The 25,218-nt window shown below is 36.4% G+C and overlaps 2 protein-coding genes across 9 annotated transcripts in view; one reads left to right on the top strand and one right to left on the bottom strand.

The window, feature by feature from the left end:
* On the bottom strand, positions 1 to 16,696 carry CEP44 (centrosomal protein 44). Of its 5 annotated transcripts, none has more exons than XM_072861513.1 (12): positions 16,568 to 16,696; positions 15,061 to 15,228; positions 12,951 to 13,100; positions 12,209 to 12,356; positions 11,075 to 11,221; positions 9,939 to 10,046; positions 8,457 to 8,588; positions 7,885 to 8,094; positions 4,742 to 4,811; positions 2,589 to 2,716; positions 2,292 to 2,329; positions 1 to 1,482 (listed from the first exon to the last, which is right to left on the bottom strand). In XM_072861513.1, exons 3-12 carry the CDS (start codon positions 13,037 to 13,039, stop codon positions 1,425 to 1,427), a joined length of 1,128 nt encoding a protein of 375 aa, XP_072717614.1. In that variant the 5' UTR covers positions 13,040 to 13,100; positions 15,061 to 15,228; positions 16,568 to 16,696; the 3' UTR covers positions 1 to 1,424. The 5 variants fall into 5 exon arrangements, with proteins under 5 accessions (XP_072717614.1, XP_072717617.1, XP_072717615.1 ...); XM_072861516.1 differs by lacking the exon at positions 16,568 to 16,696 and adding an exon at positions 16,346 to 16,547 and having other exon boundaries at positions 15,061 to 15,148; XM_072861514.1 differs by lacking the exon at positions 16,568 to 16,696 and adding an exon at positions 16,346 to 16,547 and having other exon boundaries at positions 15,061 to 15,153.
* FBXO8 (F-box protein 8) overlaps positions 16,609 to 25,218 on the top strand; it is an 18,837-nt gene continuing 10,227 nt past the window's right edge. The window contains exons 1-3 of one of the 4 annotated variants that reach the window (XM_072861519.1): positions 16,609 to 16,743; positions 21,708 to 22,047; positions 24,314 to 24,440. In XM_072861519.1, coding sequence (XP_072717620.1) covers positions 21,719 to 22,047; positions 24,314 to 24,440 — 456 coding nt within the window. In that variant the 5' untranslated portion in view covers positions 16,609 to 16,743; positions 21,708 to 21,718. Of the gene's footprint in view, positions 16,744 to 16,850; positions 16,962 to 21,707; positions 22,048 to 24,313; positions 24,441 to 25,218 lie in introns of those variants that run through there. The other 3 variants (XM_072861520.1, XM_072861517.1, XM_072861518.1) reach the window with 3 other exon arrangements.

The raw sequence follows: 25,218 nt of genomic DNA on the forward strand, positions 1-25,218 counted from the left end.
ATCATTACTGGTTTAAAGCAATAACTTTAACTGTACAGGAATATACTTTCCTCCTCCTTTGGTAATTATTTTGTATAAAGATTTCCACAAGATGGTGCTGTAGTCCTATTTTAGAAAATATCACCTATTTTCTGTTGAATTGGTCTAACATTTAGAAGAAAACCTCTTTTCATTTCATTGTTCGGAAAATTAACAGTGATTTGCAAGGTCTATTTTCAATTAAGGCGCAAAACATGTTCACATCATCTAACTTTCCAATTATTTTTTTTTAAACAACTGGAAAAGTTCTATTGCAAAAGTCCAAAACCCTCAACTAAAGTCTATATAACATAATGGATCACCGTACATTCTTCTGTTTGTATGTAAAATACAGTCAATTTATATTCCATATGGTTACAGAAAAAAAAAATCATAATTATTGTTAAAACATATAAACCACTTTTTACAGCATAATGTCAAACAGCTGCTTTTGCCTTTATTTGCAAACTCTGCCAAAAAAATTCACTGGTTTTGTGATATCAAACTCCAAAAATCTTTTTAAGTGAAGTGAGTATTATAGCACAAAGAAACCTTGATGTGATAGGCTACCAATTTACAAAGTGTAATAAATAAATAAATAAATCTTATCAAACCTCACACATTTTTTGTTTGATTATATAACATTTATGGAAGTCTTACATCTACTTACATCTCTAAAGAGAAACTTTAATATGGCTTCAAATCATAAAAATGTTGTGTATCTTCGTATACTGGATGGTCTCCATCTGTGCTGCTGGTCTTAAAATGTGTTGGGTAAGAGCACTAAAACACTCAACACATCTCTTACAGTCAAAGTCTGTGGACTTACTTGCACGTTTTAGCATTTAGGATCAAACTGACCCTCGCTTTGTCAGTGTTAATGGAAGCCGTAATGTGTTGGTGCTCTCCAGCTCAGCATAAAAATTTATATTTTAAAAAAACAGCAAAAAAGGTACATATTTAAAATTGTGTATTTAAGTTTTCATTAAGACTTATTCAACAGTACAGATGGTAAGATGGTATGTAAGAAAGCCTCTTGGGTGCAATATGCAAGTCCCAGCTGGAATGTTTCCAACAGGATGTAAACCACGGTCCTCAAGCCTGCACTTTAAAAAACATATTACTTAGCACACTGCAAACAAATGTCAACACAAAAATACACTGCTGTAATGACTTCACTTCACAAAAGTGGGGGGAAGCTATTTGAATATTTTTTAAAACCAAAAAATCAGGGCCAGCGGGAGGGAAATCAGTACACAGATGCATTAGACAATATTTATTCAAAGGAATAAAAGCACTGGTGATCATTACAAATCTGATATATTAAAAATTTAATGCTGTACAAACATACATATTAGTTCTGATATCCATAAGTCTACAGAGACCAGGTCTGAAGACCTGTGCTTTCAGGTCTTCTCAGAGACGTTGCCTGAGGTTTTCAACAATTCTGAGGTTTCTTCAATTCTGAAAATAAATTTTGTTTACACACACACATTAAAATACAGTAAGAAATAACTGACTTGTCTTTAACTTTCTAATGAATCCAAAATACTAACAAGCAGCATGAAACCTTAAGTTTCCTCTCATACCCCCTTTTCCTTTGCAATTGGTTTGTATTTTAAATGCCTACCACATATCAATAAACCTTAAGTATCCATAAAGAAAAAAGTAACCCACACAATAAAATTAAATCACAAAAAAGTCTACAGCTTTTTTCAGGCCAGGCACTTATGGAATATAAATCTCTTGCTAAAGAAACATTATACAGCAATGCATTTTTCTTCAAGTGTAATAAAAATATTTCTTACCAAAAAAATTTTCATTACCGATCTCAGGACTAGTATCAAATACATCTTAATACAGTTCTCACAATGCTTAGCCTGAAATTGGTTTTACTTTTTCTTAAGTAATAAAAAACAGAGTTAAGATATTGTAGTTATTTTTCAGGAAGAAAAGTTACAAGTACCGGGGAATTCCTATCAGAAGATAAATAATATTCCTATTCCTTGTCAACCAGATTCTAAACACTCTTTAATCTCTAGTTAATACTATTAAGAATGCTTTCTATTGCTTTTTAGAAACCAAAACAGTGACTCATCCCAAAAATACAGAACTGTAAGTGGATTTATTATCCAGTGGAGTCATAAGGAAATGCCACACCTGATGTAGAGACCTTTGAGGTTTGGAACACATATGTACATTCTCTATAGGCCTTAGTCCAGTACAACTCCCTCCTGGGAAATGAATTCCTGCTGCCCTTTCCTATTACTTACATTTTACTTATCCTTTCCATTCTTTGTCTTGTTGTCTCCTGCAATTTAAAAGCAACAAAGTTAGTGAACTCTTCAAAGCTAACATTCTTCAGATGGACTTTCAACCTGAAAAAATCATAGAGAATATGTGACTTTAAGCACTGTTTACATATCAAAAGGATTTTTGAGACAGACCTAGATGTAGTTTTGCATAGTTTCCTTGTTTTTCACAAGTAGTATATACAACTAAAACTAATGCTTACTTGTTCTCTTGACCTCAGAAAGGAAATCAACTAAGCATTTACAAGTTTTACCTACCTTTGAAATGTCTGTCAGACCATGAGAATTAATGGTTGTGGCTTTGTGAGATGGGTCTGTGGATAATAGCGAGCTGTATCCAGACGACTGATGAAGACTCTCTGGCATCTCCTCCTTCCTCTCTGTATCTATGGAGAAATACTCATTTTTGTGTCACCTTTGCCTTTTTGCTCTCTTATTGCAAGGTCAGCTATCAAATAGCTTGATTTACAGTATGTAATAACAGAAGAGAATGCATTGTTTAGAGAGGTAAAAAGAAAAGCCACTGGTGAGGATCCAAAATAGGTTTCTCATTTTCTTAAAACAAGTGCAGTGTACTATGTATAACACATACAAGACAAATTTAAAAAAGATTACTAGGAATTCTACCTTTATCCTGATTACAGTGAAATCAACACTTAAGAAAGTCTAATTACTGGGTCAAACATTTAAAAGTAATTTCAAATAGTTTACATTAGTTTTATTGTAAACTACCTGTTCAAACATGTCTTTAATTTGGAAGTAACCTGTCTTATAAGCAGCAGAAATATAAATAAAATAATCACCTTCTTGTTTAGCTTAAAATTTGTATCAATCTCTGTTTCCCTAGCTCTCCTCCCGTTGGGATAGGTTTAGCATCCATTCAGCAGAAACAGACTTTTCTTTTACATTGGGAAGGCTTTGATACTCTTTGCAATTTCAGAATACTATTGTCAGGGAAGATAAGTTAGTACTTAGAAAAAGAGAAAAAGTGTTCCCATAACCTTATTTTCAGTAAGGCCATCATCTATGGATCTTACCTTTGGAACATGTTTAGCTACACTATTCTGTATTTAAAATCATACTAAATTATTTTTAATAAATTGAAATTAAAAAAATGTTTCTTCTGTACAGCTGTGATTCCCGAAGAGCACCACAACAAAAAAGAGCATCAAAACATTCTGAGTACTGTGCATCTCAGATATAAGAGTTAAGATTGGCCGCATAACTTGTATGCCTACAATTTCCTGAATCATATCTTAGAAAAACAGGAATAACAAATTCAGAAGAATTCCAGAAGTCTGAAAATGCGAAACTTCTCTTTTAAAGACCATCTGAAGTCCTCAAGTGTCAGTAACATAGCACTAAACTTATGAAAGGAAGTAAACATCACAAGCTTTCTAAGGTCTGTAAAAAGAAGGGCCCGTTCCTGAGACTTCAAAATTAAAATAAACTTTACCATAACCAAGAAACTGCCTTCCTAATTTCCATGGAAACTGGATTACTGAGATTCCCTTTTAATTATCAATGCAACAGCCCAACACTGGACAAAAATGCCTAATAAGTGAGAATGGGAAATAAAATATCCTCCTTACTACTGGTGGTAGGAATAACAGTTGCCATAGGGGAAACAGGCCAAATTAATATACAGAACGATGCAAGGTAAGGGCTAAAGAGCTACCATTGAGGAAGAAAGAAGAATTACTTATGGCCTGGGGAATGTTTTTAATTTCTTTCCCACTTAAGGCTGTTTCATTTACTACTTGTACGTTATCAAAATTAAGTTGGAAATGGAAGAAAAAGATTTTTTTCTTGCTCTTCAAAATAAGAAAGTTTAGCAAAAATGCTAGTTGGATAGCTGCTAACTGCTTCAAAAGGGATGAAGCTATAGAGAATGTTCAGCAGTGATTTGAAAAACAACACGGATTATGAATGAAAAAGCCCTGATTTGTCCTGAGCCCCATTATAAAAGTAAAAAACAACATAAATGTGACACTATTTTAATTATAACAAACCTGTGGCAGCAAATATAATTTCTTTTGTGCTTGCAAATAGCTTATTTTTAAAACATTATAACTACTTTAAAGTGCAGCTAACATTATTTTTTTTCACAGCTTTAGCTATAGCACCTCAATTAAATTTGCACCTTTGAGATTTTTAGTAGTTATTTGTCACTATTAGTTACTATGCTATATATTTTCATTAATGCTTTAAAAACTATTTCAGTAAATAAAGCTTCTAAAGAATAAATTACAAACATGAAATGACTAGCAGGTTAATTTCTAATTTGCAGCATGTATATAAATTCAGATGTCACTAAATTGCAATTGTCTACTTAAACACTATTTTAGTCCAGGGCAGCAAGAAGTGTTTAGCACATGATGTTAATTAAAAAGAAAATCATTAATACTCACCAGGAGAAACTGAAATCCTACTAGAAGTACATTCTTGACTTATATTGCTGAACTCTGTAGATAAGTCTCTCTGAAATACAAGTTTACTGCATTTTAGCCATACCCTGTTAAATCATCTTTTGACTGAACAAAAGTATATTTAAGTACTAATGATGTATGCATTTGCTACACCATCCAGATATGCTGGCACTGCACACATGTCTTTACAGGACTAAAAAAATCCAAAATTTCCATACATACATTGCATTAAAAAACTAGTCTATTTCATGGGGGCTTTTTTAATATTAATATTGCTGTTCATAAACAGGTCAAAACCAGGTCCAAATATAGCGCATATAACTTAGGTATAAGTAGAATGAACAATCAGACTGTTCTTGGCCTGTGCTAACAATTACATCTTGATGATGGCTGCTATTACCTTAACAAAATAAGCGTACCTTCTACTTCTGGTTGATATTCAGAAATGCAGATCCTTGGTCCTAAAAAATTAGCCTATAGATGAACTGAAATACATTCCACTTAAATGCTTAGAACTCAAAAGTCTATTTCAAGCTAGTTTCCCAGGCTCCTAAATGAGAGAGGGCTCTTTTAAGAAGGGTTCTCAGTTTAACTCAATCTAGTTTAGAAAAGGTTGTTCATAAACAAGGAAACCAAATTAATGCTGTACTAACAATGTTTTTGAGTGCAATTTTCTAATTTCAAAATAAAAAAAAAATCCAACACTCATAAACAACATCTAGACTTTTTTCACCAATGAGTTATCATTATGATTTGAAATCTCAGCCTTTGATAAAGTATATCACTTTATATACTAGAGTAACTATATCAGTTAACAGGGGAATATTATACCCAAATAAGTGAATGAGGGAGAAATAGTAGGTACTGTGTGTGAAGAAGCCGAAAAAAACTGTAATAATGGATAACTCTTACAAAAAAAAAATCTGCACTGATTACTTCTGCTCAATTCTTTTTATTGAAATGGATTTGGTAGCTTTCAGACTTTCCCAGAGCTAAATGCACAGCTGCTGCTACTTTGGCAGCAGTGCGAGACAGATCTTAGAGTGTTCCTGTTATGTTGATTAGATGCCAAAAGTTCCCTGAAAAATGCAAGAGTAAGAAGAAAGGAGTAATTCTGAATTGCTTCTATATCTGTGAAGCACAGCTTGGATGGAATTTCATGAAACAAAGAAGCAGCAATTCTCTGGCCCAAAGGATTATTTCTTGGCAGTTTTCAAACGCCTATTGAAAAAAGTTAGGGTTTTGAAGACTTTTCTTTTTTTAAATATAAAAACCAGCTTCTTTTGCTTTGAAAAAAGACAAGCAACAATGCCACACACAAACTAAATTCAAACTTGTTTCTGCAGATTACTTCTTTCAGTAACATGCAGTTCAGAAATATAATTATCTTACTGGAAATTTGAGTGATACTAATGTTAAGTATCTTCCAAATATTTTCCACATACTATTCCAAACCTTTAAACAACTGCAATAAACATATTACTGAAGTAATAATAAACCATATTTACAGAAATAAAAGAACAAGCCTAGTCTGAAACACAAGCTTTCCTGTACTGCTGCTGTCATAAATGCAGCAACTATCTCTCAAAGAGAATACACTTGAAACAGGAGTAAAACTGTCTATGGCTGTTCAGCTGAAGGCCTCTTGAGACTGCTAGCAGAAGAAAACATTATCATTGGTGGTGTTATTTGGACATATGTCCACTGATAATTAAATTACAATATTCATAAGAAATTTATTTCAAATGGTAAATCACTTGAGCCATTACTGACCTGAAACTTGTGTGTTTAAGAAAAAGTGGTTGAGAATGTCAATCCTTATCATCTGAGCTACAGCCTTTAGAAATAACCTAGTGATCAGTCTGAACACTTCTCCATTTCAAGACTTTGCATAACTAGCACACTTTCAAGGTACACAGGAAAAAACCCATATCTTGTATACAAGTATTAGTGACATTTTCAAATTTGTAGTGCCAGCAACACACTCGGAGCTCCTGGTTACAAGTAAATTTCATGGTTTTACAACTACAGAGAAAAACACAACACTGATCAACTATTTTCCACATGGGTTTTCAACTTCTGGAAAGCATCTGACAGTATCCAAAGGATACACAAGACACATATGCAAATACACTTTGAAATTAAGCATGTGATCACAAAATTGATGCTGTGGCTCACTGCATCTCAAAATACTTACATGTGCACATATATGAAGTTATATAATGTGCATACAAGGACCTTTCAACAGCATGAAAAATAATACAGAGTCTTAATGCAACAAAATACTTGATTTGCTCTGACAAATATGCCAAATCTAGCCACATCACAACTGTAGTGCTTTCACACATTTAAAAATGCAATGAACATCATGGACAAGACATAGGAAGGCAGGGCAGGGTGCAAAAAGGAGAAAGATCATAGATTAGGCTAGAAATGTCAAGGAGTCACAAACTAAGAATAGGACTAAAATAGAAGTTAACTTTTCCATTAACTTTGTACTTTCCATTGAGCATGCCATCTATTTTTGTCAATGGTAGTTCTATAGAATGAAGACTTAATCTTCCAAAGGGAATATCTGTATCTGATTAGAGTTTGGAGAATTAAAACAGACATTCAACTATATAAACAACAAATAGACACTCAACTGTATCAACAGCACCAACAACAACATTTGCAGGCCAGTATAAGAAATTCAGAATAATACAGACTAGAATAAAGAAACCCTTAAATGTGTCACTAGCTTGATGAAATTCTCAACCACAGAAACACAACCTTTCAAAGACAGCCTAGTCTTAAACTTAAAGAGCTTTCAAAAGCTTCCTTCTACAAGTTTGCTAGGAGATGAAAACACAGAGTCATTACTAATGAAAACAGGCTTAGCTACACCTGCTGTTCCTGCAAGGAAACAATTTCCAATGGAGAGCTTTGTTTCATAGAGCATGAGGAAACAACAGAATTTAACAGAAGAAAAAAATACCACTAACTCCACAAACAGCACTTCCATTCAGATCATGCCTTTAAAAATAGTGAAAAGCATGCATCAGGAGGCACGAAGAACAGAAACAGGCTGACAACATTGTGTTTGGGCAATTTTTGTTATAGAAGAAAAGCAGAAGTTAACATACCTTTTTGGATTGCAACAACAGTTCTGTTTCAAGAAGCAAAACTCGACTCAACAAATTATTCCAGTCCTTCTCATCTATGATCACCTTTCCTTTCAGTTTCTCTTCTAAAACATGTAGTTTATCTTCCATCCAATCTAGCTTATGAAGCTTTTCCTGGCAATCAGCAAGCTGACTCTTTAGGAACTCAATCTGACAATTATCTTCTATGACCTGAAAATATGGATAAGAACACATGTCCTCTAATTTCAAAACAGATATAATTCATAATTTGATCAATGAAATTAAGTGGAATCTTCCTCAAGTTCAGTAACCACATTCTGCTACATTAGAAAATTATTTTTCTTTCAGAATTGCCATTCATAGAACTCAGCTTTTAAAGAAACTGTTGACAGAACTGGCTCTTGAAAGGACAGTACAACTTAACTGACTTTTTTTCAACTCTTTCAATATATTTATTATACATCTATTAGTTATACTTAAGGAGCATCCAGCTTTCTCTTTAAAGCCCTTTGGAAAAGCCCTGTAAGAAAAGTTAATACATGCGGGCAGCATCTTAAAATAAAAGTTCTTACTCGTTCGCATTTAACTTCCACAACATCATGATCTGGGTACAATTCTTCTTCATTACCTCCCTGTGCTGGAAGGGGTAGTGGATGGAGGTCATCACTAACTTCATTTCCTGAATGCCGTACTACTTGAGGCTTCTTTTGAGCATGTTAAAAAAAAAAAATTCACTAGTGTTATTCATTACAAGAACATTTCAATTCATCAGCCAAGTAACTGACACAGAAGACCTATCATTTTAGTGTTTATTTATTTAAATCTGACAATCTTATCCCAACAGATTGCAAAACACAGAAAGCAACAGCAGGCAGTTTAATTTAAAATATCATATAGACATGAAAGAACTGTAAAACAAATATGCACACACTTTACCATATGTACTGTGTACCTTGGCTCCCTTCCATAAACAGTAATGAAGGCATTAATGTCCTCTCTTATTGTAAGGGTTGTTCTAAGTGTGGATTGGGAGGTATGAATCTCCCTGTATGTATTAACATATGTATAGACAGTTCCAACATCAAACCACCACTTAAACATTCAGAAAAAAAGAAAAGTTTAACTAGGAAGATTAGAACTCTTTTCCTTGACAACTGTCAGCAAAATAGCCCTACTAGCTACACATTTCATTTCCTTTGAGTGCTTCGCTTAGAGAGAAAAAAAATAAGAGACAAATTTTGCCTTTCTTTGCAGATGGATCAAGTCCTATGATCACTACCTGCCACATAACAAAATAAATTAGTAATTGTGGGTTCTTAATCATTAGGTAGTTTTGTGCAGCATCTTAACACTTACAGATTCCTAGATGTTTTACTGAAGCTGAAACTCTCCTCTTCTAGGGAATTCTTAATACCCTCACATATATCCTCATTCAGTTCTACCATTCAACAACCAGAAGTGCCAGATAAGTCACTCCAGATAGTTTCTTTGCGAAATTTTCCTCTGCTAAAACAGTATTTTCCCTTCTAAACAGAAGTCACCAACATTTAATGGGCAGTCACAGTCCTAAACGTTTTGTACTATTTTACTTTGCACCCTTTTAGCAGAAACTATTATGAAAGCTGTCTCCTCCACAAGCCAAGAGTAGCATAACGCTTAAGATCAAGCATTACTCTTGTAAAACCAAAGCTAACAGGAATGTTACATTAAGAAATCTTTGCTGAACAGATTCAGACAAAAGATCAAAAAGTGTTTTGAAAGCTACATTGAAAACATTGCAATGTTAGACCAAACACACTTCAATCTCCAAACACGATGTATATTCTTTTTCCAATTGCATCTTCATTTTCCTTGCTGTTCCTCCATTTGCAATATCCTCTGTATTTCAGCTATTATTTCAGTCAACCATACTTCGGGGGAAAAACAAACAAACAAGAAGCAACTGGTCTGGTCAAGCATTAAAACCTAAATGAAAGCACATATTCCAGAAAGAGCCTGACTCATTACAAATGAGATTAACCTTTAGACATACAACATAAAAACTATTTTCATACCTGTTTGGAATTCAGAGCATTGCCACTAGGATCAGCAAGGACATTATCACAATTTGACCATACTTCATATTTAAAAGACCTGAGTTTTTTCCTTGTTTGGGATTTAACCTTCAAAGTAAAGAGGAGAAAATATTATGCTTCTAACACAGGACTATTTTCCGGAGGGATTGGGCGGGGGGGGGGACACGACAGACACGGGACACGATGACAACAGGACAACACGACACAGGGAGACACACCAACATGGGGATGGGATGACACACCCCATTTTCTGCCATTGTTAACAGGCAGGAATATTGCATGGCACACACACAAACACATTTAGACCTCTGCAGTACAATAATGTCTAAAAAAAATTAACTATGACCCAAATTTACACCAAAACCAGATCTGGAAGTGAATGACATTCATACACTCATTAACGCCTATGCAAGGCTGCATCAAAGCTGGTTGTAAAGAGAAAAAGACAACTTGCACCAGAGTTGAAAGACAAACAAATATGAAAAAAATGTAGTTATGCCCCCAAAAGTGAAAAATTAAGTATACAGAAGTCCTGAAGACTGTTATAAACTCAAACGAAACAAAATCCTGTAAAATATAAAGACTGAAAATGCCTTTTATTAAAGCATACACTGATACACAGCATACACTGATAAAAAAAATGCCTTACCAATGTAAAACAAATACGATTAATGAAAATAATCATATTTGAGACGTATACCACTGAAACACAAATACAAGTGTCATGTTTAAATTAAATGTTACCAGAACTTCAACATATCAGACAGTTTTGCTTTGGTTTTAAATCTGCCTGCAAAGTCTACCAAGTTACACAAACATTCACTAGGTTGAGAAGTCTAAAAGAAAATATATCACTTACTGTAAAGATACCGAGTACTAGATTTATCTTCATTCTAATATTTTTTGTTTATACTACGAAGCATTGGCAGCTTCATGTCTTTTGTATACCTGATAGCACTCAAGCATCTTACAATGGAACTTCATACTAGTTTTCCCCCTATTTTGACTACCAGCAATGCTGCACCTCAAATAAACTGGTCTTCAGCTTCTACCTGCAGCATTAAGCATGTCAAAAGAAACTTATCTCATAAATAAAGTTACCGTTTAATCAGTACCTTATTTGAGTTACTTAATTCCTTATGTTTTTTCACCACACAGTTGATAATGTCACAAACAATCTGCATTTTTCTTTCTGCAAAGCCAAACTGAAGAAACTGCTGTTTTGTTAAAATTGGTTTATATTGAAATTGATCACGAAGAAGCTGCAACAAAATAAGAGTTTACTTCACTTTCAAGATCACCATGCAATTTGTTGTAGAAATGGCATGCTTGGGTTCTTATTTTTCTACAATCTTCTCTTTCGTTCTGCACTTCAGCAGTTAAACCTTTTCTCAATTGGTTATTTATACGTTCTCAGCTGTTTCTTCTAACTAGACTTTCAACATACCTCTTCCAGGAACATTTCCTTCACATCACTCTTGTAAAGTTTAACTCACAGTCATGATTCATGAAATAAATGATTGTAGACATTAATATTAAAAAAGTTAAACAAAAAACTTTCCAAAGTGAATGCACAATAAAAAGTTGTATTAATCTCAGCAAATGCGTCAGAGGGCTAAGTAAGGCTCTCACAGAGCCTCTTTGTAAAGGAGTCTCTGTCCTCCTCAGATGGAAAACTAGTCTGAATAAGCTAGTATTTGTTAATGTATCAAGCCACCTTTTATAAAAATGTGCTTATGGATATTTTTAAAGATAGTTCAAAATTATTTTCATTCAGTGAATAATTTTATTCCAATTTATAAACTATTAAAAACTTGATTTTGCATTTTAATTTTGCATGGTGTTTTAAAATAACTGTATTTCTTAATTGTGTATTCATTACAATTATTGAAGTTTCCTGTGATTTTTTGCTGGTTATGATTTCTTCTAAGGTCACTTCTATAAAATCTATTGTGTAATAAATATTTCAGTATTCTTCACAACTAACATGAAACACAATAATATTACTGATTCTACAGTTGTTTCAAAATTGAGATTTGTCTAATAACATCCAGCCTTATTTTCATGAAAATATAAATAAAGCCTTGCCACACAGTGACTTACTACTTGTCTTAAATCCTAACAGAATTACAATTCATGTTCATTGCCAAAAATTTTCGCTTTCTAGTAAAACTCATACTAGATGTTTAATTTTTATGAGGCCATACTCAAAACTGTGTCTCTTCTGTGAAGAACATGAAGACAGATACCTTATAAATAGCTTCAATAAAACGCAAGTCACTCTTTGCTGTGAGTTCCACATCGCACTTTACCAAAAGTTCTGCTATGTAAGTTGAAAAAGATGTAAAAGAATAGCTGATGATAGGTAAAAACGCAGCTGGATCACCCCTTACTAACCTATTGAGAAACAAAAGTATTTTACACAGCAGAAGATAACAAAAGCCTTTCATTACATGAATTCAAACATTTAACTTGAAAGGTGTTTTAATATAGCCAGCATGTTATACCCAAATATCTCCTTCATTTTAAGGTTTTTTTCTAGGCATATCTCATTCACAAAACGTGAATGACAAACAACGTTTTTGTGACCCTCATATAATTTTAACATTGTCAGGTCTAAATCCCACCAGCATTTCCATCTCAATGCTCAACACCATTTTTTTTTTAATCTTCACAGGATGAAATTTCCTGAATAAAGTTTTGCTAGCACTTACAAAGAAATTATAAAGGTGAGAGATTAATCAAAGAAAAGAGAAAAACAGCAGCAGAATAGCAAGACAGTGATACACTTCAGGATTATTCTAAGGATTGCTCAGAACAGCAAAACTGCATCCTTTTATCTTCCAGTTCACATGTATCAAACCCCAACTTCCCACAGACATACGCTACGCTTACTCATCACTGGGTGCAATGCTACTATTTATACATATCTTGTTTACGCATCTTGCTGTCATCATATATTAGCATAAATTTATTCACACTGCTGCTTACACTGTATAATCCACATCTCTTGGATAATTTAACAAGCGAAGTCCTTGTTCTATTTTTCTTAAACTTCCTTTTAGGTCTCCTGTTGCCATTATTCCAAATGCTATTCTTCTTTCAGATTATGAAATACATGTAATATAGTACATTCTCCTCCTTAAAAAAAAAAGTACACAAAAATTACAAAATGCAATAGAATTATCACTGAAATTCAAGGTTTTTGCTCCACTTTTCTAGACACTACTACCTCCAAAGTGTTACAATACAGCACAGAGCTAGGACTCAATACCAATTAATATCAGTAATCATCTTCATTCATTCTAAATGGGAGCAAGTAGTAATCCTCAATCCGATGAACTATCAAAGATCTTTAAAGATAAAGACATCTGAAAGCATATTAAGAATTTACGCCTCGCTAAATCCATTAAAACTGAGTGAAAACAAGTTTCTTCACTGTTTCAAAGGAGCAGAAACTCCACAAACCATGGAAACCTTTTGCATTCTTTAGTTTAGAATGCTTCTTATTCTTTTCTTCACCTGGCCCCAAGCTCACTGGGCAAAAGAGCAATGTTTGGATGCATAAACATCAGAAGGCAGGACTAGCAACTCATCACAGACAATACTTCTCTGTTTAGATGTTCCATTAAATACACTTAACATTGTTCACAGGGGGAGGTGGTAACAGACTGTGTAGATATTTCAGAATAGGTACAAGTATATTGGGATGATAACCAAAAGGTCCCTGTTTAACTTCTACATTGTAACACACAAGTTGAGAACCCACTTTTAATTTATTGTGGGCTTTGCTTCACAGAAGAAAGAGACTCATCTAAGGACTCGGTGCAAACTATAAAAAGGTGCCTTTGTCCCTGCAGAACTATCCTGCAAGGAAAGTGAAGACTGTAAGAAAGAAAGGAGGAAAAAAAAAAAGGGGGGGGGGGGCGGGGGGGAGACAACAAAAGAGAATCAGCAAAGTATAAAATCACCATAATCCAAATCAGTTTTTAAGATCTATCAAAGGGATAAGTAAGAACAGAAAGGTCACACTTTTAATATATTTTACCAAACAGAACTGATTAGTAAATTCTCAAATGGAGGAAGAGGAGACAGGGTGGGGGGGTGGAAATTGCCATAAGATATCTAAAAATACTGGCAACTCCCCCTGACTGGCAGATGGTAAAAAGAAGAAACACCTGAAGCAGCACCTTCAAATATCAGTACTAATAATAATCTTAAAGAACATTGTCCCTCACTCCATTGCTTCAAAATACATTTATATTTAGAGATAGCCTATAAGTACTATTTACTATATCTTGCAACCTTTGTTTATAAGCAACCAATATTAGTTCTTCTCCAACACAAGACTTTAAAAGCAGAGACTGGATGATAGCCCAGCTCTTAAGTCACAAATGAAAACAAATGGCCTGCATCTTAGCACTCTGGACAGACTGATAGAACTTGAGAAAGTCTATTAGCAAACTGCCAAACTCAGTGGTTTTTGAATGGTTTAGAGAAAAAACAAGGAAAAAAAAAAGAGAAAGTTAGTTAAAAGAAAAAGTACATTAGTACAGAAAGTTGACATTTCTCACAAAAAGAGTTCTCCTTCCTCACATCCTTTAGATCTGGTTTTGACTGGCTTAATCCTCTACAGTACTTCCCCCAAAAGCCTCAGTAAAAGTAATGATTTCAGCTATAAAGCCTTAAAACAGAAATTTACTGTTCAATTTCCTGCTAGAACCTGGGAGATAATTGCCTGCCACTGTCTTCACTGAATTTCTTTTCTGGCAAGAAAATAAATACTTTGAAGCCTACCAATCCAAGCAGCAAAGAGGCACTGCTTGACAGCCTATACATGAAGAGGTAGTCTCAAGATACAGAATTTTATATCATTTTTCTTGCTGACACATGAGATTCAGACCAAAAAAATCAAACACTCCAAAGAGATTATGTCCAGTCTTGTCAGACATCAACTCCAATGGGTACTCCAGTTTGCAGCTTTGTTATTTGGTCCTACTCATTAAAGCAATTACTTTTTTTGAAAGGAACTTCTTGACCACACACTTCGCTTATAGAAACAAAAAACAAAACAAAAACAACAGTTAAAGCTTGCACTCACAATGGTCTGGGTTTTTTGTTTCTTTTCTTCTTGTGCCTCTGTGGTGTTTAAATCAGCAGTCTTCAAGATGAAGATATTCACATGTGTTCTGCCCTTGTTAAAGTATTTTCCTCATTTAATTATTAGGTTCTTCCTCTTTAACCATTAGGTTCTGGGTTATTAGTCATGCTAAATATAAGTACACAGCACTCATTGTTAAAGGCTAGGGACAATTTAACCTCAAGTATTTGGAAGCTAAGGCAGCTGTTCTTCCTGCATTACCTTACAAAGTGACTCACCCTATGGTTTTGCCAATTCAACCAGATCTCAAGACAAGTCTCAAAGAGTCTGACATAAAACTGAAGCTCTATTCTGCAATGCAAATACTCATAGAAGACACTCTCACAGGAATTCATCTAATCATATTGGCTGTTTCCCAAAAGTATCAACAATCCTTTCTACACTGGACCTCTGGATGCAAAAACTGGCAACTACCATCACTACAAACTGAATAGCTCAAGAGATCGTAAAAATAACAGAGTTAAGTTCGCAGAAAATACTTTAACATCTTGGGAAGGTGAACACCGTAAAAAGTGGCACATAGCTTTTGCCCGTAGGAATTCAGGACAGAACAGTTACAGAACATTGGCTATCCAGAATAAAATCAGGTATAACAAAGTTTTAAGAGATTATAACCTAGAATTGCAAGTGGTTTAAAGAACTCTCAAAATTGCACATGGTATTCAAAGAACTAATGAACGTCCCAAAAAAACCCCCCACCAATAAAAGCATGCAAGTTACCAAGTATCTTAACACTGTAAACACTGTCTTTGAAACAGCTAACAAAAAAGACTTTTGATTTCTTCAAATCGTATTTAGACTATTCTGTTACATGGGGCGGGGAGCAGGGGGGGAATCACACCATTATGCAGAGAAGCAAAAACGCCAAGGACAAATATTGCACTTCGCTATCGTGCCAGCTGTAAGACACACTTCAAGCACACAGGATACTTGCAAACTAGTGATCCACTCAAGGAACTCCGCGTCGCGGGTCGGTTGCCCTGGGAGCCATCGAAACACCGGCCACAAAAAAAGCTTGGCCCTGCCACGGGCAAGGCCGGCTGCCGTCCCGGCGCCGCGCCAGCGCGCTGAGGAGAACTCGCAAGAGCGGGACGGGAGCCGGCTCTCCACCCGCCCTTCCTCGCCCCTAGACCAGCCGGAGACCGGGCCTCCCCTGCTCCGCGCCGGGGCTCGCCGCCCCTGAGGGGGGACAAACCCCTGCCCCGAGAGAGAACCCGCCGCTCACCCGCGCCAACCGCCGCCCCCGCTGCGAGAAGGCCCTCCCCGCCGGGCCGCCTGCCCCGGGACGGCGGGTGCCTCGCTGTCTCCCGTCCGCTGGCCCCCAGCGACTCCCAACCGGCGGCGGGCACAGACTGAATCTGCCGCCGCGGGAGCCAACAGCCGCTTCCGCTTCCCGCGCGTCCCTCCGCGGTGACGTCACTTCCAGCAACAACAGCAAACGTCAAACCTGCCGGGCAGGAGACGGGGCGGTGGCAGCTTCCCTGCGTGCCGGAGGGACCTCCCTGGCTCCCACCACCTCTCCCCGCCGCCGAAGGCTGCTCAGCCCCTTCCTGCCCGGCGCGGCTCACGCACCGACTCGAGCCGGGCTCGTCGCGGCGGCGGTTAGGACCCCAGCTCGCACAGGTACGGGCCCCCGCGGGTTTCCTCAGCGGGGCAGGCGGTTGCGGACGGACGGGCGGCGCATCCAATCAAGAGCCGGGGCCGTTAGGGTGGCCCAATGGCGCGCGGGGGCGGCACCTGTGGGGCCAGGCCTGCCGGTGTCCGCCGAGCGGGGGGCGGCCGTGCCCCGGCCTGCCCCGGCCGACGTCCCGCCTGCCCTTTGCGGGGAGAAGTGTGGCTCGGTGAGGCGCCGGGGAGGCGGCGGGCAGGGCGGCTACGGAGCTCCTCGGGAGGCGGGAGGGCAGCCGCGGCCCTCGGCGGAGGGGGCTCCCTGGGGCGCTCCCGTCAGGTGGGGCGGCCTTGGGCGTGAGGGACTGGCTGTGCCTCTGGAACGGCCAGCGTAGCGTAATTGCCTGGAGTCAGGTTGGAAAGGTTCTGGCGTTAGGGGGATCAGCAGGCCTCGGTTACGAATGCAGGTGCGATGAACGAAGCTTCAGCTTCGATAACATCGAAGGAAGGAACATTTTCCTGTTAGGATAATTGTGGTCGTAAAGCACCAGCTGTAGGGCTCGGTTACCATGAAGTGGAGGGGAGGGTGTTTATATCGAGAGTGTGTGTTGTGTTTTATTTAATAAAGCAGAGGCCAGTACCAATACAGCATTAAACTAGCTTGCATTTAGCTTTTAGTATCCTGTCATGCTCTTTTGCAATACTGCAAAAGAACTTATTATGCAATAGCAAAGTAACATGAAGAAGACATGATTAAAATTGATCTCTATCAGAGTCTGATTTCAGAGCCAGAGAAGATCAGCAATTTATAAACAAGGTTGATGTTGGTTTTACTGTGATAGTTATTACAGCCAAGCTATCAAGAGTTTTCAGTTATTAGATAAAGTTACATAATTGGAAGTTTGGAAACATACATTTGAGTGAAACATACATTGAACCTGGAGATTGAAAATGTATGTTCAAAATAATTTAAAAATATAGTTCTGGACACCATTACTTAAAGGGCTTTGTAATAACAATGAGTTTACTCATCTTGTTTTACGAATGAGTTCTCAAAGCATTCATCCTGGATTACTACAAAGTTGAAAGTAATTGCGTGATGGGGAAAATAAGATGTGATCTAACAAATAGCATATAAGCTGTTGAATAGCTACACACATATTAAAGCTTGTGGATTTCCAGCAGCTGGTTCTAGAATGGTTTAAATTGTGTCTCACTTTGTTTCTTCTCTGAAATGTCTTCACTTGGTACTTAAAATAACAAATACGTAATATTTATCATTTTTTATGTTAAAAAATACTTTTTTAAAAATCTGCAGTGATACCTTCTGTATGAGTGCGTTATAAGAAGGCTAGTTTCTTGAATGACATGGTATTGTTTTTTTTCTGTCTTGGAGCCACTTCTAGTGCTAAATAATTTAGAAGTGATTATGCTGTTGGTGATGTATAGCAATTAGCTTTTGTGGGGGGACAAAAACCCCTGTGAGCGCCAACAAGAACTGTTGATATTCTTGTTAGCTCAGTATTCCTTGACAGAATGTATTTTGTGAACAGGAACTTCTAGCTAAATATTGCAGTAAAGGTACTAAACTAGCAACTAAAATTTGGATATTTGATTTAGGGCTCAGTAGGAAAACTGGGTCCTCTGTGACCACTGCCAAATTCTTTACAGATAGTGCATATAGAATGGAAAGATAATATGTCTTTGAAGAGGTTTGAAAGCTATTATAAAATTGACAGATGCTTGCCTGATAGCATAAAGTTCACTTGATAATTGACTGGGGACAGCCTTTCTATGAACTGTTTCTGATAATGCTGCTGGTCTTTCTCTCTTGTCTTTCTGGTGTATTGATTATGAAACTTGTCACAATATGATTCCTAATGATCTTCAGAGCCTTGAATCTCCTGTTACTCCTTTTTTTTTCTTTTATTTAAACTGTGCCCAAATAATTAGTATTTTCAGATCATTTTTAACAGGAGTTAACAAGTTTGTATAGAAATGTGGCTTTGTTATAATGATATAAACTAATGTCAGAAAAGATGGCAAAAATACTAGCAAAATAAATTCTTTAATTTGTCTTACAAAAAGTTACCTTAACAAACACATTTCTGCATTTAACAGAACTGTCCTTTCTCTCTACTTGACATACATAGTTTACATAGAATAGGTTGTCTCATTTCATCTTTTGTAAAACGCAATGTTTAATATTGCAATGTTGTCATATTTTTTCTTGCTGATTTCTATTGCTTTAGTGGTTAAGGACTTGAAATGATGATGAGGAATTACAAGCCCTCACTCCTGGTTCTCTCTGTCCCTGAAAATAGTATTTTGCTGTTTGGCTTTTTTATCATTTTGTTTAGAGTCAATGCTATATTTTCAGGCAGATCTTATTTTTGTTTTTTTCATGAAGAGCTACACTGAGGAAGTGTGTAGATTATATTTGAGTTACATCTACATGTGTATGTATACATTTACCTCTTTCAAAACCCTAAATTTTTTACATAATTGAATTGAAAAGTCATTATTATTCAATCATTCAGACCATCTGGTATCTTCCAAGAGCGAACAGAGCCTCTAAATTTGGCATCTGCATGTTTGAAAGTGTAATGCCTTGTTGACAGTATTCAATTTACTCACAGGGCTAAGGTCAAGAACTGGTTGAAGCCTCCCAAGATATTTAGAGATATCTGTTTACTAAATACTGTACTTAAGTAATTAACAAGCTCATATACAGTGCCTAGCAAAATGGGAACTTTATCTTAATTGAATCCTCTAGCGCGGTGATAGTAGCCCTTTTTGAAATGTTGTATTTGCTCAGAAATATTCCTCATCTGCTCTTTTCATCCCTTGGGAAAGTCTCCCCTCCTCCTTCCAGCCCTTGGCTGTTACTGCCCACCCACACAAACTGGTTTTTAGCTTGATTCTTCGCTGCACGTCACTGTATGCTCTGCCTGCTCAGCAGGGGCAATAGCAGCAGCAGCTGGAGTTGGAGCGGCAGGCGACTTGATGGGTTTATGTTTGTAGTCCCAAATGCCAATTCTGGCACACCTACCACTGATTCATTTAATAGTTCTTGATTTTATTGTAACAGCGCTTGGTGATCCTCCTTTGGGATGAAGGTTAGTAACTTCCTTCTCCTTGGAGAGATTTAGTTGCTCAAAAACAGAAAAGGTGGCACTGAGCAACTGCAGCTCTGGGAATGTCTCTTTAAAAAAAGTTGCTACCTCTTATTTTAATCAAGCTAGGCAATGAAAAACAAAGGCAGAGTTCTTCATCTTGTGAAGAAATATGTTTTATTTACAGCTAGAAGTTTCCTAAATTAATTGCAAACACTAGCATGAATTACCAAGGCCCACTTCATCAGACCGCTTATCCTTGTGTTGCCACTTTTTAAATGGCAGATTGTGGTATAGCTTCCTCTCATGAAGCAACTTTACCGGTAGCCCTGAGGACTTTTAAAAATTTTATGCTGGTCTCAAGAAAATGAGAATACCTTCTTTATGCATATATTCTTGCAGCCAATTGTATATTCTATTTATGGTGTGTCTCAGTAAGCTTTTTTTTTTTTTAAACTTGCCTGATAATTTATAGCAGTTGATCATGGTTTAACCTGCCTCTATATGATAAAAAATTAAGCCAAATATATAACTGTACAAGAAATGAGAATAAAAATAATGATGAATTTACATAAAATCTTGCGTATTACTAAATTGAATATAATATATGTGACTGCAGTTTCTTCACAACTGTGGCCTTATCTAGAAATGAATTATTGAACTTCCCCTGAATGGAAACTTACGTAGATAACTGCTTCACCAGCCAGCTGAATCTGTCTTTTGTCTACTTCCATCTTGGTTATGCTTTTTTTTCCCTGTAATTTCTCTAATTTCTCCATTTTTCTCCCATAATCACTCGTTGCATCGATGGCTTGTTTCTTTCTGCTTATGTAGAACAGTTTCCATTCATGTCTAACCTTTAACAGTTTTAAAGCCCCATTTTTAATTCCCTGTGCTAATAGAATATAAATAATTTCAAATACATGTGAGATCCTACCAGACCAGGCCATAAGTGTTTCTTTCTTGAAAGTCAGCATCAGGAACCTGCAGATTCCTAGTATGATCACTTTAGTGATCTGTCATCATAGCAAAGGTTGAAAAATAAGATAGATCACCATATATACACTACTTGTGATGGGATTAAGACAACATTCCCATACTGCATTAGTATGATTTATTGTACTTTGATTTTCTCTCTTGGTAGATACTGGTGGTTACTGAAATTTGAGTTGTGGCATTCAAAAATCTTGATAACTGACTAACATTCAGGATCTGTTATTTTTATTACCATCTGCAGCAAAGTTTGACAAAAAATAACAAACACAGTGATAAGTAAGATACAGAAATCTTATCATGAAGTTTTTGTGCTACTGTGCAAGAAAGCTTGAAAAGATATTTTGGGTGCTCAGAAACAAGAAACTAAATCCTTAATGCATTATCATTGAAGTCATTAAGGTTTGTCTTAATGTCAGTCACAGTCTAATTTTGTGTGCTGCCCACTACTCAGGACATTTTTGTTTCTCCTCACATTTTATAGCACTTCATTGACTCTAAATAAGCTATTTTTATTTATTTTTAAAGGAACTCTGAAGATAATAATTCCAAATGTTCTGATGGTTAAGGCTTCTTAACTTGCATAGGACATAGATAATGTTTGGTACTGTTTGCAGAAGCTTAGTGTTAATTTTGTAACTCTTCAAGCACAGAAATTTTTTAAAAACTAGGGGGTTTATGGGGTTTTTTTTCAGTATTTATTCAGTTGCTCCATTGGAGACAGATTACATAGTCAGCATAACTTTGACAAAACTCACTTTTTTTCCTATTCAGATCAGTCCTACAATTTTATTTTTCCAGTGTGTGCTGAGTCTGTCTTACAAATATTTGTAAATAGCTGTCAACATTTAATTTGGATTTTATGTCCAGCAGGCTCGCAGATGGGTCAGGGACTCTGGAGAGTTGCTAGGAACCAACAACTGCAACACCAAGGGTACAGTGGACAAGGCTATCTTACCAGAGAACATGGTAGGAGGGTAGCTACTAACAATGTTTCCAATACAAGCCATCGCAAACAAGCCCAAGGAGGCATTGACATCTACCACCTGTTGAAGACAAGAAAATCTAAAGAACAAGAAGGATTCATTAACCTGGAAATGCTGCCACCAGAGCTTAGTTTTACCATTTTGTCATACCTGAATGCAACTGATCTCTGTCTAGCTTCATGTGTCTGGCAGGATCTTGCTAATGATGAGCTTCTCTGGCAAGGGTAAGCAAAAAAAAAAAGTGTCAGCTGGACATAGTAAAAATAATTATTAGATTTTAAATTTGTCTCAACATGTGCTTTTTGTCATTCTAACCTTAGCAAAGGTTTCCTGACTTAAATGAGATTTGACATAAGGGAAACACGAATATAGTTTAAAAATGTGTTATTCTGGATTTCTAATTACTATCAGGTATTAGTGGAAATTACTACATACACAAGTGTGCTTGGTACAAATATACATGTGTATTACTACACACCTGTTGTTTGATATATCATGGGGAAAAAAAACCAAGGACTTGTCTTCACTTCTGTATTAGCTCAAAGCACATCTCAAATGTTTGTACTATTACTTCTCTGAACTTCAAACTAGTATCTAGCTTGAGCAAACAAGCTTATTCAGCTGAAGCTCCAGGTAGAAAGGGATGAGAAGTCATCTACTATACTTAGAGCAACTTAAGTGTATGTTTTTTGGAAGATGGTGAGGGAAGGGGGAGAGAAAAGGTCAGTTCTGCAAATGTGTCAAGTGGAAGTTCTGCAGTCTAAGAGTTGAAACACATTTATATAACATATGTAGAGTTTGTATGTCCAGGAAATAAATAAAGAAACATTCTATCAAATAAAATAGTATAAGATCAAAATTTAATTTAAAATATTTTCTTTGATATTTGGTGTTTCACAACACTAGAAAAGACTCATGAAATCATACTTATCTTTAGCGTAGATGGTCAGCAGAACTTGTATCTTCTTTCAAAACATATTCTTACCTCATAAGTTAACAGACAGTAAGTAGTATTACTGTAATAGCTGGGTGGTTGTTCAGGTCCTGTTTCTTTTCATTTCATTGTGCTCTACATCTCTTCTTTCCTTGTGTATTTCTTTACCCCTCTGCATTTGAATTAGGCAGCTTCCTTTCCTATCATGCTTTATGAACTCAGTAATAGGATAATACAATTACAACTTCTTAGTCACATTTGTTCTGCTGTTGAGGGCTGTTGGCAGGAAACAGGAATTCTAGTGAAGATCCTGCTAAGCTTCTAAGTTTATCTATATCAAATAGCTTGGCAGGTGAGTAAGTATGCATTGTATTGTACTTGGTTCTTGGTATCAAAACCACATTAAATACAAATAAATTCCTTGGACCAAAGCTTGAAGATACTAGAGCTTCTTAATTGTATGCAGTATATATTCTTAATGTACAGGGTGGGGGGGAATAGATATTTTCCTCAGAGTTCATCCTGGGAAATAGCTCAATCATTTAGTGAAATCTTCCCAAATAGTACTCAGTTCAAAGTATCCACTTTGGTAGTGAAAATGTGTTCTGATGTAGCAAATTAATAAAAATCTCAAATTGCATAATCTCTGTAGACATCGTAGTCTTCAGTATTCCACCTGTATTGGATGTGTTTGAGTTTAGACTTTGGAACTGCATCCACAGCACTTGCCAAACTCAGTCCAAATAATTCCCGGGTTCCTGAACTGAAAACAACGTCTCTCCCATGTCCTCAAGTGGCTACCTGCTGGGTCCTAAGCGTTGTGTCTAATTATTTACAAAACAGATGTGTTGAAGCAGAGCTACCAATTCAATAAGGAATCTAGATAACAATTGGAGTGCCTAGAAAGTGAAAATTCAAGGGAATTTCAGATGGTGTCATCAAGGAGACTGAGATGAGGGACAGAAACCAATGAAACTGAGATATGGAGTCAGGGTGGGATAGAAGGGAAAGCAACTGAGAAGTGATGGAAGATATAGAGGGATGGGGCTGGATCAAATAATTAGGAGTGGTCAAGACTGGAAAAAGGACAGTCAGATGGAAGAGGACAGATGGAGAAAGCAGTGAGCTAATGGCATAATTTTGTGCAGATGTGGTGTCCCACTCACTGCACAACTGGGGCACAGGAAAAGAAACACAATTTTTTAAACTGTCATACTGCTGCAGAAGAACAACTTGTCACAGTTATCCAGTGTTCAGATACCAGGAGTGCCAGAGGTCTCAGCTGTGTGTATGTCGTTATGATGCCACCTGCTGGGACGTGTTTTGAGATTGCACTCAAATATACCAAAACCTGTGTGAGAAGAAGACAATAATCTTATAAATGAAGACTTTAGCAACATACATGCAAAAGGCTTAATAACTGTTACAAGCAACCTATTTCTAACTTTTCTTATAGTTTGAGTATTTGGCTTTGCAGTGTTGATTACATTTTGCTTCTGTAAAATACATGAAATACAGAAAATAATTTTGATAATAGACTAATTCTATTTTCATAGGTTGTGCAAATCCACTTGGGGTCACTGTTCTATATACAATAAGAATCCGCCTCTAGGATTTTCTTTTAGAAAATTGTATATGCAGCTAGATGAGGGCAGTCTCACCTTTAATGCCAACCCTGATGAGGTAAGTGAACTGTTGCTGACAGTAATAAACAGTTAAAATAATTGTGATTATTGTTTTATAATTACAGCCATATTAAAAGCCAAGTTTTAATAGGTGCTTGTTTTACTATAGGAATGGTTAACACTAAGGTACAGCCCTATCCTGATCTTTTTTTGCATATGGTACCTGTGCACATCATTTACATGGCTTGCCTCTTAAGTGCTCTGTACAGCAGTCCGACCTATGGATGCCAGAAATTCATAACCACATATTGATTTAGGAATGAGGCAGAGATCCTAACTGAAGAGACAATGGTGAATTTAAAAAGGATAATAATACGCTTACATGAATTAAAATGCTAAAATGCTTCTGCAGAGTATGAGTATGATCCTACTTCAGTTAAAGCAGGATGAGGTATAAAGTAACACCAATTACTTCTATGAATGTTACAGATTCTTGTAAGGGATTTTTAAATATTTCTCTATCAAGGAGCAAATCTTGAAATGTGATGAAAAAGATGTACTGCTAAACTGTCCTAAAGGTCAGTTTCATCTGATTTCTGTGGATGTTTGTTATGCACAAACATAATCTTTCTTTATAGTATATAACAACATATATTTATTTTCAAAAAATACCCCATGTCAACCTACAAGGTTTCCATTTATTAATTCATGTAACTGACTGAAAAAGTCAGTTTCTGCTTTTGCTCTGTCACCTTTCAAAGAAGAAAAGAGTTTGAGAATAGGCAGCTTTTGCCTAGGAGATATGCAGTTAATGCCCAAGTGACAAAGAGAGTCTT

The sequence above is a fragment of the Ciconia boyciana genome, chromosome 5 (genome assembly GCF_034638445.1).
Source record: "Ciconia boyciana chromosome 5, ASM3463844v1, whole genome shotgun sequence".
Classification (NCBI taxonomy): Eukaryota; Metazoa; Chordata; class Aves; order Ciconiiformes; family Ciconiidae; genus Ciconia; species Ciconia boyciana.